The 17,491-nt window shown below is 41.9% G+C and overlaps 1 protein-coding gene across 10 annotated transcripts in view; it reads left to right on the forward strand.

Moving 5' to 3' along the window:
• The window catches only part of LOC109403350 (transcription factor GAGA), a 47,770-nt gene that overhangs the window by 9,931 nt on the left and 20,348 nt on the right, over positions 1 to 17,491 (forward strand). For all 10 annotated transcript variants that reach the window (XM_029875728.2, XM_062856348.1, XM_029875729.2 and 7 more), the window contains one exon: positions 2,966 to 3,603. In XM_029875728.2, coding sequence (XP_029731588.1) covers positions 3,412 to 3,603 — 192 coding nt within the window. In that variant the 5' untranslated portion in view covers positions 2,966 to 3,411. The remainder of the gene's footprint in view (positions 1 to 2,965; positions 3,604 to 17,491) is intronic.

Below are 17,491 nucleotides of genomic sequence, written 5' to 3' on the forward strand. Positions count from 1 at the left end.
GGAATGCGTAGACTGCGACGAGACCGCGGAGCATACTTACCTTACCGGTCAGGCTAAGGCCGGGGTGGCCTCTGCTGTACACACCGCGGAGCATGTGTACTATGAATACCCACACTTCGTGGAACGAAGGTCGAGTATGCAGGATATATGCGGTAGATATATCACCCCGGACAACATTGTTGAAAGGCTGTGTACGGGGACGGACAAGTTTGATTCCATAACTTCCACGGTATCCCAAATCTTATTTGAACTACCAATAGAGAGAACTTATGTACGTTCCCCCCACCTTCTTGATGTCATTCCTAATGGGTGTACCGCGAAGGTGAGGAAGAGAGAGAATGAGTTTTTAGTTGATCGATCCTCACATAACCCGAGGAATCACCTTTTGGGTATCCGCAGAAATATTTCTGGAAATATTAAGATTACATACAAAAAGCCCATGACGATACCTAAAGGTAACGCAAAAGAATCTCCTAAAGGAATGCGTGAACAAATTCCTGGAGAAACTCTTTTCGAAGTTATTTCTGGTGGAACTTCTAAAGGAAATCCTGGAGAATCCCCGGAATACGCCTGGAAGGATTTCAAAATGATATTCTGCGAGAATCATAGAAAAAATCCTAAAATCTTGAGGAAATGCTTGCTAAAATGTAAAATAGCCCCTTGTCTATAGTGTCGTGCTTCCTTCATGGCCCGTTTACATATTTGCTAATTCTACGCGACAGTTCATTTTCGAGCAGTATTGGCGTCAATTTAGCGCAATGTAAACACTTTTTAGCAGACAATAAAATTAGCATGACAAAATCAGAAGCTTCTGAATTCGGTGCTAAAACTAGTGGACAATAATGAGGATATTAGATTGTCCCACACAATTAGCATCATGTAAACGGTCTGCTAGACGAATTGTCAGCTAATTATGCCATCACGCCAGTTTTATTGGCAGATAGGGAAGTGTTTACATTACGATAGTTTGGTACCAACACAGTCGGACAATTTATTGTCCCAAATTTGGCAGCTAAATTTTTAGCGGCAATGTAAACGATACTAGCGTGGAATAAATTGTCCGACAGAATATTGTCACGCATTATTATCACATATCGGGAGTAATTCGCGAATAGGGCGTAACTAACAAAGCAATAACAATGCGAAAACAACAACCGAATTTTGCTGATCAAATTTCAATTCCTATTTAGAAGTAATACAGAATAATTCAACTTATATAAGGTTAATTGATACAGTTCTGACATAGTTTCTTGTTTTTCTAAGAACACTGCACGAATTTGATATATTTTGAACTAAAAATTGCATTTATTTAATTACGCCTGAATTGATACCTGAGTATGCTAATTTCGCCCAATACTATGCGCCTCGAATCGATATCATTTTCAGAATCGCCTTTTACTATTCGCCTTGTTTATGATTTTGACAGAATTTCGCCATTTGCTTTCGCCGTGTTTACGTTTTGATTTCAGTTTCGCCTTCTACTATCGCCGTGTTTACGTGTTGATTTCAGTTTCGCCTTTCACTTTCGTAAACAAAACACCAAACAAAACAAAGGAGTAGAAGGCGTAATTCTTGTTTTTGTTCGTTTGGAATAGAGTGGGATTACGCCTTTCACTCAATCAGTGATTTTCAATAGTTAGAAAAGTGATGTCAAGAAAACTTTGTGAGCATTTAGAACCCAAATCTAGCTTCTTTTCACTCCTGCAATTACTCAAATTGTGTACATTTTGTTGGTTACGGCTTTTTCGCTAATTATTACGGATATGTAAACGGGCCATCAAGGAACGAATAGCTCACTGCAAGCATTAAAACGTGTCCGTGTTTTCTATCCTAGCGTCCATTGTTTTCTGGACTCCTAATGCAAATGATGAGTAGTGATCTTCCACACCCACTCTTGCGTTACATTAGGGTCAATAAATTTAAAATCTCAAATGATTGGGTCTATGCGAGCCGAACATGTTAGAAAATTGTGTGGGAGCATCCATAAATGACGTAGAACTTTTTTGCTGATTTTTGACACCTCAGCGTCCCCACGTAGCCTAGTTTTCTATTATCTTGTCCATTTACTACGTAAGGGAATTTTTACGATTTTTCGTAAGATTTTCTTGTAAAATTTATTGTATGAGAATAATTTTGTATGGTACGTAAGATTTTTCAAACCCCTTCTCCCAATAAACTATTACGTATTAATGGATAGCCCCATACATATACATGGATCGTAGCAAAATCTGAGACTGCTTTCCCCCTGGGACAAGCAGCTCGTACATTTTGGATCAATAGCGGCACCGGCCAAGTCCCTACAATCAGTTGGGAAGGGAAAGGAATGTTAGCGTGTGATGGTTGTTGCTACTACAGCTACTGAGAGCATTCTGCATCCCCACAACCAGCACAGATGGGGCATTTGTTAGTGGGTAGGTTGTGCGATCTGGGTTTCACCTGTCGTCGGTTATGTGATTCATGGATAGGGCATATGTAGGGAAGTGGAACCATCTCGGCAGGGGTCCTCTTTTGGGCACTTTTCTGCTATAACTCAGCCAATTTTGAACCAATTGACACAATTTTTCGAAAGCGATGAGGTACGTATAGTATCTAGCCGTGTACAAAATTTCAAGTCAATTGGTCTGGAATTGACTGATCTATAGCGAAGAGTGCCCAAAATACCGGCCGCTGCCCAAGTGGTTCGCTACCCTATAGGTGACAGATTGTGTGTTGCGGCACAGTTCGCTTTGCCACTACACCACCAAGCCTGTCGTTGATCTCTTTTCAACTATTGACGTCCTAAAAATGAATCAACAGTATTGACATTAAGTTGTTATACAAACTGTAAAGACAGTGAATGTAATCATTCTACAAAATATAGATAATCTCCAATCATATTAAAACCAGAACTTAACTATTTGAAACCTCTTACCGCGGCAACACTGAACGATCCGTCGTATGATCAACAAAATTTTTGTTTCGAAAGGTAGCAGCAAGCGCAGCGTAGCAAACCACCCATAGACTTGAAGCCAGAGTGAGTGGAATACTGGCAGTAGTGTAACCATAAAGTAAAGCAAGCTCCGGTCCGTGGTGAAAGACGCAGAGAATATTATAGTTTTCAAGTGAAGTGAAAATACAACCAAAGCGTACCACAAACACGGTACGGCGACCGTGCCCGAGAGTGTGCCGTACAGAATAACAATATCAGTGTGGCGAGCAGTGCTGCTTCGTTGCCGCCACCACCAACAGCACCAGCGCAGTAGTAGCAGCAGTGTGCGAGCAGCAAGAGTTTAAACCGGAGGAAGAATAAGAAACGCAAAACAGAGAGAAGAAGAAAACCCGCTGCAGCTCCGTACGAGTAGTCAAGCGGAGGTTTTTGTGATACAAACAGTGCCGCGCGTTTCGAGCTCGTAGAGAAAAGAGCAACGCGAAATGTCGCTTCCGATAAACTCACTGTACTCACTAACGTGGGGCGACTATGGGACATCGCTAGTGTCGGCCGTCCAGCTGCTCCGGTGCCACGGGGATCTGGTCGATGTGACGTTGGCCGCCGGTGGCCGAAGCTTCCCGGCGCACAAGATCGTACTCTGTGCCGCCAGTCCGTTTCTGCTGGATTTGCTGAAGGTAAGCTTTGATCTTTTACATGTTTCCCACCCTGATGGTTTAGTCCTACTACAGTTACCATTACTTTTTTATGATGAATGAACGTGGACGTTTGTGTTCTATGTGTGGTATCCCACCTTATTATAGCAACGTTTGAAAAAGTTTGTTGATGTTACTATGGGGTGGACTTTATGAAATGTACATGGTTGAGAAGCAAGTAGACAAGCAGCGGTATTTATATTACACTAAAGTTTCCAGAGCGGCATTAAAGAGACACTTTTGTGGGTTATCGTTTGTCGCTATTTCGTACACCATCGCCTAAAAATATTTGGATTGAATCCAAATTCAGTATTATTATTTTTAATTCATAAGACTCGTTTCAGTATCATGATACTACTTTTCTGCACCGGTTCATTATGCAACTGAAAGCAATCACAAAAATGAGTTCGAATTTCCTTTAAGGCAATATAACTCACGAACGGATGAATCGGTCAGCTTGATTTTTGCGGGTTTGATTCGTTTTTATTGCGTTGCGACTGTACTTATACAGGGGATAGACAAAATAATCGGGACAGGTAAAATTTCCACTTTTCAAACAATGCTCAACTAGCAATAACATTTTCAAAAGTTATTGAGAAAATCTCAAATTTTAACTGTAAGTTGAAATAGTTGTCTATCAATGATCCAAATTTGGGAACGAACGGACAATTCTACGTGAAGCTAGAAAGATTCTTAACATACATTCCAAATTTTTTTTCAATTTATTGGTGGGTATTATGTTACATATTTATATTCAAGTCAATTAGCGGTAATTTAAATTGACTATAATTACCATCTTGAATTTTGAAACGTTTTGTGTTAAATTAGAGAAAAACAATGTAATCGCATTTCCCTGTCAAAACTTTCAAGTTAGTGCACTGTATACTGGGAAAACTTGTAATTAGGAGACACAGAATGTTGCTAATGGGGTACATTCCTGAAGATTCAGGTTTCTGAAGTCAGTTTCAGTTAATAAATGTTTGCCAAGTACTCGGAAATGCAGTTGCGCAAAAACTGGACAGTTACACATCAAATGATACAAAGTTCCGTAATCGGATTCACATCTACCACATGCAAATGAATCAGCTTGCTGAATATTCGCCAGGTGATAGCTGAGTCGGCAGTGGCCAGTCAATGCTTTGACCAGCGTGCTGCAATTCTGCTTGAACAGATTTGTAAGATACTACGCCACCCTTGAAGATGGCTCAGTATAATACAATTTGACGACATGACTCCAAACTGTTCCAGTAGGATGGAGATGGAACCATCTCGGCAGGGATCCTATTTTGGGCACTTTTCTGCTATAACTCAGCCAATTTTGTACTACTTGACACAATTTTTGGAACGCGGTGAGATACGGATAGTATCTAGCCGTGTACAAAATTTCAAGTCAATTGGTTTAGAATCGACTGAGTTATAGCGAAGAGTGCCCAAAATACCGGCCGCTGCCCAAGTGGCCCGCTACCCTATTGTTTGTGCTGAGTGGCAGCCCAGGTGTGAATCTAAAACTTAACCCAACACTTCGATATCGGAATAGCTGGCCAGGGCCAAAGAAGTCATGTGATGCTCCAGTGCGAGCTAACTCATCAGCCATTTCATTTCCAGCGATGAAAGAATGGCCAGGTAATTGATTGATTGATTTGTCTTTATTCAAGAGACTTTTAGCCCTTGGCTGGTTCGTCTCTATTCTGGCCAGGTACCCATACAAGGTGAACAGCATTTGCTAAATTCAGCTCCTCGATTTGAGTTCAACAAGCGATAACTAACTTTGACCTAGAGTTGCCGAATCACGTGTAGAAGTTCGATAACTGCAACATGTTTATGTTTCACGAATGAAATTCGATAACTGCAACAACTGACAGACGTCAAAGAACTGTCAATTGCTGCAGAATGCAACCATTGTGCATTTGAAAAACATCGCATTGCAGCAAAAGTGCATGCAAAAAAACATCGCATCGCTGTTGACATTTCATTTTGACGGATAGCGGTGCGATAACTGCAAAATTGTTGCACTTAGCGGACTTGCTGTTAAAAAGCATTGCAATTAAGGCGTTTGCACCGAGCGAACGTCTACTGTATGTGACTTTGTCCATTACGTGCTGATTGCACTCCGCACATAAGAGCAACGATTTCAGCCTGAAAACGATGAAGTGTCTACCAAGTGAGTAAGACGTAGCCTTAGCTCACGAGAGTGGACGCCAGCATCTGTTCAACCTTCGAGAAGGGAGCCATCAGTGTAACATACGATGTCGTCTGAAATACTTCTCTCCAGATAACCAGATGTCCACTCATCCCGGGAAGGGAATTTCGTGGAAAATGTCCTATATTGAAAATTACAAGCAATTGTAAGATCACGTGGAGCAAGGACAACTTTGTCCCAATCCACCAAAAGTGGAAACAACGAGATGTGTGTTGATCTGCGGTTCACAGGAGTTTCCTCTAGTAAACCGAGTATCCGTAGACGGTAAGTGCAAGAAAGTGCTTCTTGTTTGAATGTGTAGTGGGGCAACATCAAACAGAACTTCGAGCACTGCCGTGGGAGTTGAAGAGAACGCTCCAGACATCGCCATTAGGCACATCCTTTGGAGATGGCCTAGTTTTGATTGGATCGTTCTCACTTCGCACTTTTGCCACCACACAAGACATCCATAAGCCAATATTGGCCGAACAACAGTTGCGTAGATCCATTTGATATACTTGGGTTTTAGACCCAAAGTTGTACCAAAGGTTCGCCGACATTGCCCGAAGGCCATACAAGCTTTCTTGATTCTGAACTCAATGTGAGGTGTCTAGGAAAGTTTGAAATCAAGAATAACTCCAACATACTTTACCTGTTCAGTTACATCGGTTCCAGAATCAAAGAGACGCAAAGGTCGAACGCCATTACGGCTTCGCCTTTTCGTAAAAAGAACAATATGTAGATGCAGCTTTTTACTCGGATTACCCGAAGGGCTATTGGCGACACCAACCCTTAACTACCTGAAAAGCCTTTTCAGGTTGAAAAGGGTACTGATGCACATACCAACTAACAATGTTAGATAGTCGTCGGCAAAATCATAAGTAGAAAAACCGCTATTATTGAGTTGCCTCAACAGCGTATCTGCTACGGAGATTCCACAAAGTGACAAGGATCCCCCTTGAGGGCATTCACAAACACTCAATTTTCTAATCGCTGCTTGACGCAATTTCGAGAAGAGATGTCGGTTTTTGAGCATTTGGTGAACCCAATTGGAAATCTTTGGAGATATACCATTAGACCGGCCCACATTTGTATGGCGAGAAAAAAAGTTGAAAAAATTCACGGGGCACCCTCTAGAATCGTACCTTTGGATGAGAAGAACAATCTGTGAAAGATTCAGCTCAATCGGTTTAAAACTGAGCTGGCGCAAATGAGTTGAAGGTTTGTATGGGATTTTCAGTCCAAATATATGGGAAATTGGATGACCTATAGTCTCTCACTCAGTACGCCGGTTCAGCGAGTTCGATTTAGCTCAGAATTGAAAGAATGGTAGTTGATACCCAAAGGAACAATTTTGTAGAACACCATATCATGATAAAACTTAATTTAGTTGCGGTTTCAGCTAACGAAAGCAGGATGAGGACATCTTCCCCCCGTTTACTCTCGGTTGTTACATGCATCACGTGTTTGCTATGTAATATTCTTCATTGTTTCGATACCTGCCCACGTGCGTGAGCATTTGAAATGAAGGACAACATAGCCGCCTATGATGTAGAGTGCAAGTTTCGACCGACAAACACGTGATGCATGTAACAACCGAGAGTAAACGGGGGGAAGATGTCCTCATCCTGCTTTCGTTAGCTGAAACCGCAACTAAATTAAGTTTTATCATGATATGGTGTTCTACAAAGTTGTTCCGTTGGGTATCAACTACCATTCTTTCAATTCTGAGCTAAATCGAACTCTTTCAACCAACGTGCTGAATGAGAGACTGGAGGTCATCCAATTTCCCATATATTTGGACTGAAGATCCCATACAAACCTTCAACTCATTTGCGCCAGCTCAGTTTTAAACCGATTGAGCTGAAATTTTCACAGATTGCTCTTCTCATCCAAAGGCACGATGCTAGAGGGTGCCCCGTGTAATTTTTCGACATTTTTGTATTTGGGCCAGTCTAATATACCATGACCCCGTGCGGTTTCCAATGTGTTATCGAGAGGCACGTTGTCAAAGGCATTATTGATATCTAAGAAAACACCCAAACAAGATTGCTTTCGAGCGAATGCCTTCTCGATATCGTAAACAGCCTTGTGTAAAAGAGTCACAGTGGACTTACCAGAATGGTTGGCATGTAGGTTTACATGAAAAGGCACGTTGGCCAGATGAACATCATGGATGTTAAGATCCACAATGCGTTCTAAGTATTTCATAAGAAGAAGAAGAATAGAGGTCAAACTTATAGGTCTGAAACTTTTTACTTCTTCATGCGACGCACGACCCACTTTTGGAATAAACTTTACAGTAATATCCCGCCAGGATTTGGGAATATGCCCTGTAGCAAAACTGCAAACAAGTATTTTTTTCAAAACATGCTTGAAATGATCAAATCCCTTCTGAATCAAAATAGGATGAATCCCATCTGTCCCAGGAGATTTGAAAGGAGCAAAACTATTTAGTGCCCACTCAATCGATTCTATAGTTACAATACTCCGGGCCGGAACCAGAGAATCATAACTACAAAAAAAGATATCAGGTTCATCCGAAAATGTAATATCCACACATCAGGGGAAGTGTGTGCTGAACAAGCATTCCAGAACTTCCTTATCTGAGGAAGTGAAATCGCCATTTGGCAAACGAAGTTCGCTCACTCGAAAATCTTCAGATATCGCAAGGATTTTGTTTCACCGACTGCCTTCACTCACACGTTAAACATTTGAACGTTCAGCAGAGCGGAGAGCTTTCTTGTAGGCCTTTCGAGCCGACCAGAAAGCCTCCAAGCCAACCGAACGTCGTCTGTTTCAACTCTTTCTACATTGTTTCCTGAGCTTCGCCAGATCAGAGTTCCACCAAGGGGTTCCGCTTCTGGTCTTCACAGACCGCAAAGGGCAAGCTTCTTAAAAAGCTTCCATGATGAAGGCCGTTGTAGTATCAATGGCATCATCTAAATCACTTGGAGTGTCAATTGATGGAGAGTATCCATGAAATTTGGCTGCAACCAAATCGGTAAAGAGATCCCAGTTGGTTGACCGGGGGTTCCTGAAACGCAAAGTTTGCGAAGTAACGATGGTCAGATAAAGATTCTTCATCTGACACATGCCAGTTGGTCAGCTCGTGACTAATTCTGCTAGAGCAAAGCGTTATGTCTAACACTTCCTCTCTACCAGATACCATGAAGGGGTTGCCTATGTTAAGTAATCCAAGATCTGTACTACTTAAGTATTCCATCAAACTGGAGCGTGTAAAATTAATGTCTGAGCTGCCCCAGATTATATGGTGAGCATTAGCATCACTACCAACAATTAGCGGAAGGCTTTTTGAAGTGCAGTATGCAATGACTTGCTTGAAAGCATCCGTAGGGGATGGTTCATCATGCGGTAAATAAACCGAACAATAAACGTATTTCCTGTTGAGGTTTCCAACAGATGCATCGATTGTGATAGCACATACATCTCTAGTAGTTAGTTCAGAGATGAGTGTAGCAACGATTGCGTTATTGACAAGCACACATGCTCGAGGCATGACACGTGAGTTTGCCATTTCATTTTTACTGAAAGTAGCAAACACCGGATTCACAAGGTTTCCTAGATAGAAATTTCCCTTACGAAAGTCAGGTTCTTGGACTAACGCCACTTGGGCTGTACCATTTTGCATAAGTCTACAAAGATTGATCGTTGCTGTTCTTTTGTGCTGAAGATTGATCTGAGCTATGCTAACCGTAGTCACTACCCAAACTAGGCAAGATTAAACTCTTAACAATCACAGCACAAATAAAGAACAGCAACAATAAAGCCAAATCGGTATCGATTTGAGTGCGCCAAAGGCGAGGATGCACAGAATACACTGTGTAAAAAGCATAATGCGAAACCATATATAGGTGGAAATTTAAACTAATTTATAACATTTTCATAATCCCGCCATTATTCAGCCTCAAGTATGAGATTGAAGAAGGGCAGCGGATTGTCTCGGAGAAACACAAGGTCCACTGCGCTATTGCTCCGGTTAGTGCAGTAAGGGCAAAATACTGTGGAGGGCGCCCTGGTACTCCACAGGCTCGGTTAGCGGCTAGGTTTTTATTAGACCCCCTAACCATTCATTCCTAGGCACGGTAAGCATATAGCCGCATCACACCATGAATTAGAGGTCACCTGTTTAGTGGACTCTTACCACTGGATGAAGCGGTCCGTAGTGTTATTCTTAGCCAATTGAGACAACCGCTAGCGATCCCTTCAATTAATAACTGTGGAAGTGCTCTAAGAACACTAAGTTGAAGAGAGGCAGGCCAAGTTCCAATGCGAACGTCGAGCCACAAAGAAGAAGAAAAAAATTATGCACGAGGGAGTCTTCCCAGAGCTTTGGACGCGCCAGATCCTAGTCCTATAGCTAAAGGCGGGGAAACCACCCGGAGACCTGTCGGCATTTATACCAACATGCTTGCTCAACACGGCGAAGAAAGTAGGGTAGCGAACCACTTGGGCACTCTTCGCTATAACTCAGTCAAGTCCAAACCAATTGACTTGAAAATTTGTACACGGCTGAATACTATACGTATCTCATCGCGTTCCAAAAATTGTGTCAATTGGCTCAGAATTGGCTGAGTTATAGCAGAAAAGTGCCCAAAATAGGACCCCTGCCGAGATGGTTCCACTTCCCTATTCAAAAAGATCATCCTCAACAGAGCATCGAGGCACATCGGGGTTGTAGATGTTCTCCTGAGTAACGAGTTTGGCTTCCGGAAGAAGAGGTCGACAGTAGACGCTATATTGTCGTTTACAAACACTGCCGAGATAGCTCTTCAGTGAAAGGAGAGGTAAGGCCGCATAATGTTCTGATATCTAGGTATGTCCTTCGATCGGGGGTTACGTACAAAAGGCTGAAACACGAAAGGCTGAAATAACAAAAGGCTTAATTACGAAAGGTTGAATCACAAAAGGCTGAAAATGTCAAAAGGCTGAAATTACATATGGCTGAAATAATGATTCGACTAGTTTTCAAACGGCGAGCCTAAAGGCAGTCATGCGGGTCTAAGGGCAACACTAACATCACAGACAAACAGACATAAAACTCTAATTATTCATATCATACACTGATATAATGATCTTTATGAAAATTTGCTAGTTGGCCGACCACTCAGCCCTGACACTTGCATTGGTTTTGCTTGAGTTTGACATTTGACGCACACTACCGCTCATTGGTTGATGGTTCATTGGACGAACATGCTTCCGTTACTATGTTCGAAATCGGAAAGCGTTAGGATTGTTTTTCCGTGCTAATGTATGCATTATTGATCGCCTACACTGCCCATAATCACATTGTTGGTAGCTGTAATGGCAACCAATCTCCATAACAGCATGACTCGAAAGAATAGCTCATGCTCAAAGGAGGAAAAATCTCCGATTGAAATACCATCAGTCATTTTTTGTGTTAGTTGGTATGCATTATTAGCCTTTTCACTAAGCATATTCTATGACTAGGACTCATATATGCAGCCGATCTGGTTAGCGAACGGGTAGTCATGCTGAGGGTGACGGGTTCGATTCTCCCTCGGGCCAGAAACTTTTTGTAATGGAAAATTCCTTAACAACCGCGGGCATAAAATATCTTCCAGCATGTCAAACAATATACAAATGCAAAGTGGTAATTGGAAGAGAAGGCTCTCAACTAAAATCTGTTGAAATGCGTATAGAAGCTGAAAGCAGGCTTTGTCTCAGTTGGGACGTTACGCCTGAAAAAAAAGAAGAAGTACTATAACTGATTTCCTGCATTTTTGCAATTTCAGCCTTTTGAAATTCAGCCTTATGTTACTTTCAGCCTTTCGTGTTCAGCCTTTTGTGCATTCAGCCTTTTGAAATTCAGCCTTATGTTAGCATCCCTCGATCGGACACAACGAGGTTGATTTGCATGTTTGAGATATTCTACAGAAATGATATTTCTTTATGGTGTACACTTTAACATCCTTAAAAACTCCGCCCACATTTTGTGAGTCAATCCAGTTATAAATTCGGCCATGGTCACATTGAACCATAATTTCCATTATATATTTTAATACCTTTACACCTCACTGTTGGATACTGCATGGTATACCCACGGGCCGTCATTACAAGCTCCTACGCCAAGCGGTACGATACACGAGGGCGAATACAACCGTCCAATCCTACGTATATGCGGGCTTACGACTTTCGTAACGATCACCATCGTCGTCACGACAAATGGGCGGGAGAAACTTTGCTTTCCAACAGCGTACCACCACCACACGACCGGTCGACTGACTGACGGTGAATGGCTGGTCGTTGGCTGGCAACATCATCCACAGCGAAAGAGCATCAAACAGAGCAGCCGTCGCCGTCCCGTCGCGTTGAACCTCTGTTTGTAGTCAGTCAGTCGATGAGCTCGGCGAGATGGACTACTTTATTTTATCACCTTTTTCTGGGAGAGTGCGCGCCACGGCTCCGATAGTTGTTGCTTGCTTGCCTGCTTGCGTGTGCTCTGTGCTCCCTCCTCTTCTGTGCGGTGCTCGCCGATCCGGCATCAGCAGAGCTCCGCTCACTCATTCCCAAAATGACTTGTGTGCTCTGTGGATGGCTGGATTGTGGATTGTGGGATGATGCGAAGCACCGTTGTTTTGGTGCTGGATCGCGTACATCAAGAGTATGGGAAACAGACAGACAGACAGCAGCAGCCCGGAGAAACAAGAGACGAACTCGCGTGTGCGTTCGTTGTCAAAAAAAATATGCTGAATTACTCTACTCTGCGCACCAGAACAGAAGAGGGTCGAGATCAAGTCAGAGCTGGGATTGCTGCATCAGCAGCAGCGGCTTCAGCATGCGGAGAGTCGGGGAGAAGTGTGTGAGCAGAGCCATGATAAGTGAGCGTCAGAAGAGGTCGAATTTACTTCTGCTTGCGCTCTGTATATTTTGATTTTGTTGCATACTGATTGGTGTTTTTGTTGATAATGATAAAGCTACGAAGTCTGATTCACAGGGGCTTCCAAACTGTTGAGCTTACAACCCACACGACGCAAGCACTGGAAATTGAACATTTTTGAAATTTTGCAGATACTGTCTCCATCATAGTTATTCGATGTATGAGTAACTCTCGTTGAGACCGGCCCACTATTTACACCTTGTGTTGTGAAGGTTTTCACTAAAAGAAAGATGAGGTGAAACTGGCAACACTGTTAGAACACTTCTGCGTATAGACATTGAAACCTTTCAATAAGACAGTAGAAGTGAGTGAGCAATGTGTTGGAAAGCAGTTCCTTAGGAGTTGAGTGAATTACTAGAATGTAAGTTTGTAAATAATATTATATAATATCTTTAAAATAAATGAAATATTATTTCAGCATTGAAGCTGATCACGATGGAATCTGCTTTCAATAAGTATTGAATAATCCGAAGGAGAGTCTTCCCAACACCTTGTCTTCAAAAATGTTTAAGATGGTGATATTCTGAAAGTCCTCCCAAAACAAAGTAAGGGAAATGCATTTGGTTACTTAGATTGATGGACCGCCATACATATAAGCCTATTTCATCATTTACCTGAGGGAGAATGGGAGGGGATGAGAATTAAATAAGGAATGGACGCATAAGCGCAACAAGAGCTCATAGCCCATACCACAACGGGTTAAATCAGTTCCCTGAAAATTACACTTTAAACGCATAAGCGTTAAGAGAGCCTATAGCTCATTGGAGGTAGTTTGTGACAACATGTGACTTTCAATATGACATTTAAAGGCACGTCATCGAAAGCATCCTCATTATTCAAGAAATCACCCAAGCAAAAACTACGTTTGAGCGAGTACTTTCTTGAAATCTTATACAAGTTTGTATAAAAGAGTCACTGTGGACTTCCCAAATTGGGAGACATGTGAGTTCACATGAATAGGTATGTTAGCCAGACGAATATCACAGATGTGACAATCGACAGTGCGTTTCAAGCATTTCACAAAGAACGAGGTAACCAGATAAATCTGGAACTCATTCCTTCTTTATACATCGCACGCACCCTTTCGGAATAAAACTATGGAGTAATTTCACGGCATGAAAATACCCAATAGAAAACTACAAGAGTTCAAAACATGTTTGAAATACTCAGATCCCTCTGGAGAAAAAATGAACAAACCCCCATTTGCTCCTGGAGATTTGAAGTAAGCAGAGCTTTTAGTGCCCACTGAATCGATTCTATAGCTACAATCCTCGGGACAGAAGCTAGAGATTTGTAGCTATACAAAAGACTGGTTTATCCGAAGATATTTTGAACTTGAACAGATCAGAACTCCATTCAGGAATACCTCTTGCGTTTCGCTCTGACCGCAGAGGACAATCTTCTGTAATGTATAATGGACGTGATATCCGTGGAGAGGTCTTGCAAGTTGGAGTAATGAATCCGAATTGAATTTTATTGAAACCAAACTTAGGCTAGAAAGCTTAACTCCACACAACTTATTCTAAGGGGCGGTGCTTAACCGATTGTGTAAAGAATAGTTTAAAAGATAGTCAACCAATCACACATGTCTGCAGTTGGTGTTGGTGACGAAGGTACCACAAGAAGTAAACAAGAAATGTTACTGCAACAATCGGAAAAAGGTCAAGAGATATTATTTTACTTTTTTCAAAGCAATAGTTATGGTATACCACAATGGAGGGCGTTGTAGTAACAAAACCACAATGAAACTCTCTTGGAGTAGCAATGGAAGCGAGTTATTGTGGTCGCAACCAATTAGTACAGGTTCCCTAGTTTGTTGAGTACGCCTGAATATGCAAAGTTTGCGAAGGAACACTCAAAACTGCAAAGAAGGTCAAATGGAGACTCCTCATTTGACACATGTCAATTAGTCAACTTACGACAAATTCTGCTCATGCAGGGTTGGGTTAGGTACAATTCTATGTTAAGTTATCAATGAACTGTACTATCTAAGTATTCCATCAAACTGATGCATCTCACATAAATGTTTGAGCAACTTGAGATGATATAATCATCGTAGCAATACAGCGGCCGTTCGCTCGTTGCAACGTGTTTACTTTGCAACGAGTGAATGCCATTCGCTAATTGCAACGTCACTTTGACACTAAAGTGCAGCAAAATCCACTGATAGCATGACTGACAGCATAAATTTGACACATGATTGCTTTTTAGTTGCAAAAACTTGTCAAATTTTGCAATTAGCGGACTTGCAACTAAAAAGCGTTGCAACAAGCGGGTTTGCAACGAGCGAACGGCAGCTGTACTGCTAAATATCAGCGAAAAGATGCTGAAAGTTGCTATTTGTTGCATGCAGGAACTACATTTCAATTGACCAACATGGCTTCTACCCGAAAAGATCAATTTGCACCAACCTTATTCCTTTTACGTCGATGTGCCAGCGGAATTTGGAAATCGGAAAACAAGTAGACGTCGTGTATACTGATCTGAAAGCAGCATTCGATCGGGTTGACCATGCCATTCTGCTTGCAAAGCTCGATGAGCTCGGCGTCTCCGAAGGCATGATCAAATGGTTCGGATCTTACCTTACAAACCGTCTTCTCAGCGTGAAAATCGGAACCGATGATACACAAACTTTTCAGGTGTCCCGCAAGGCAGCAATTTAGGACCCTTACTCTTCTCAATATTCTTAAATGATGTTGGAACGGTTTTCCCAACTGGGTATCGCTCGTTTTACGCTGATGACGTTAAGCTCTATGTAGTCGTCCGTTGCATTGAGGATTGTGTTGAGCTGCAGAATCTAATCAACATATTTGAAATGTGATGTTCCGACAACTTTCTAACTCTGAGCGTCCAAAAATGCAGTGTTATAACATTTTATCATAAGAAGGATTCAATAATGTACGATTACCAGATGAACAATGAAAGTCTTCAACGTGTCTACAATGTTCGGGATCTTGGAATTTCGCTTGACGCCAGCCTAACATTTAAGCAACACTACGCGGATATTATTGCAAAAGCGAACAGACAACTAGGATTTATGTTCAAGATTGCCGATGAATTCCATGACCCTTTGTGTCTCAAAGCCCTGTACTGTGCACTAGTACGCTCAATCCTGGAATTTGGATCAGTCATTTGGTGCCCGTATCATTCAAATTGGATTGCGAGAATGGAAACCATACAACGAAAGTTTGTCCGTTATGCCTTGCGACATCTTCCCTGGAATGACCCAGCGAACCTTCCCTCTTATGAAGAACGTTGTCATCTACTGGGTATTGAAACACTCGAGCAGCGATGAACGATAGCACAGGCAATGTTTGTCGCAAAAATGTTAGCTGGCAGTATTGACTGTCCTGAAATATTAGGTCAACTCAACATCTACGCACCCGAAAGAATCCTACGTACCAGATTTTTTTTACAACTCGAGAACCGGTCAGTAGACTACGAGATTTACGACCCGATCCGCTTCATGTCGGCGCGGTTCAACGAATTCTACCACTTGTTCGACTTCCATGAAACTTCAACCATCCAGTTTCGCAACCGGATTCGACGAGAAATGTTTGAGCAGCAGCGTCAATAGAACCAATTACTCATTATTGCTCAGGTGAGTCCCTGTCCAATAGCTTTACTGTTTTTGTTTTGTGCTGTACCTGTTGTTTTTTTCTCGGTTGTTCCACGTTACCATTACGTCCATCGAGCGGCCTTCGCACCAAGGGACTTGCGGCCTTCGCAATGAATTAACTACATCGGCTGTTTTCCTACTCTCCGCATCGACCAATGTGGCGCTAGCTTCTATGCGCGAAAAATCGCTAAAAGTAAATCGAAAAAATATTGTATGGCGAACAGCATCTAAAGGCAAATTCTTCAAAGTGGAACACATTATTCGAAAAAATATTTGGTAGTGGTTGTGCACAATGGTGACTACTATTAAGCCTACCAAATATTTTTTCAGTAAAAGCTTTCTATTTCAAGTAATTCAAGATTAGATGCTTTTCACCATACAAAATAAAATGGATTTACTCCTGCTGATCAACTGTGGCTGCGCGCAAAGCGGGTAGTCCATTGGGACTTGCTGAATGTTGTACTGCCAGTTATTTAGTTTTAAAATGTCTCTGTTTCGTTTTTAATTTGTTTTACGATTAAGTTCCAATATGTTTGTTATTTTAAATTTTGACTAGTTTGTGAGCCTAATTCATTGTTATATTAGAAAAGATATGGGGTTTTTGCGCTTTCTTGTTCTCGGCATAATGTGGCTGGCTCAAGGAAGCTTTTCCCCATCCTATTCATTAAGACCACAAAGGTCAGATGAAATAAACAAATAAATACATATACAAATACAAAGGTTGAAACATACACTGTTAACATTATTCAAAAATATAGTCATAACCGCATAACACCATGAATTAGGGGTCACCTGTTTAGTGGACTCTTACCACTGGATCAGGCGGTCTGTAGTGTTATTCTTAGCCAATTGAGACAACCGCTACCGACACTACACAGCTATGTAGGCTGATCGGGAAAAGGAGTTAACATGGTCGACTTCCAAACGAGCCCGAACAGCCCCAATTTGTTCACCAAACACGTGTTTCTGTTGTGTACATGGATGTCAATGCATTTAAACATTGTACAGCGCCCGTTCGCTCGTTGCAACATGTTTACATTGCAACGAGCGAATGCCATTCGCTAATTGCAACGTCACTTTGACACTAAAGTGCATCAAAATGCACTGACAGCAAAACTGACAGCACGCATTTGACACTTGATTGCCTTTT

The sequence above is a fragment of the Aedes albopictus genome, chromosome 3 (genome assembly GCF_035046485.1).
Source record: "Aedes albopictus strain Foshan chromosome 3, AalbF5, whole genome shotgun sequence".
In the NCBI taxonomy this organism is placed as follows: domain Eukaryota; kingdom Metazoa; phylum Arthropoda; class Insecta; order Diptera; family Culicidae; genus Aedes; species Aedes albopictus.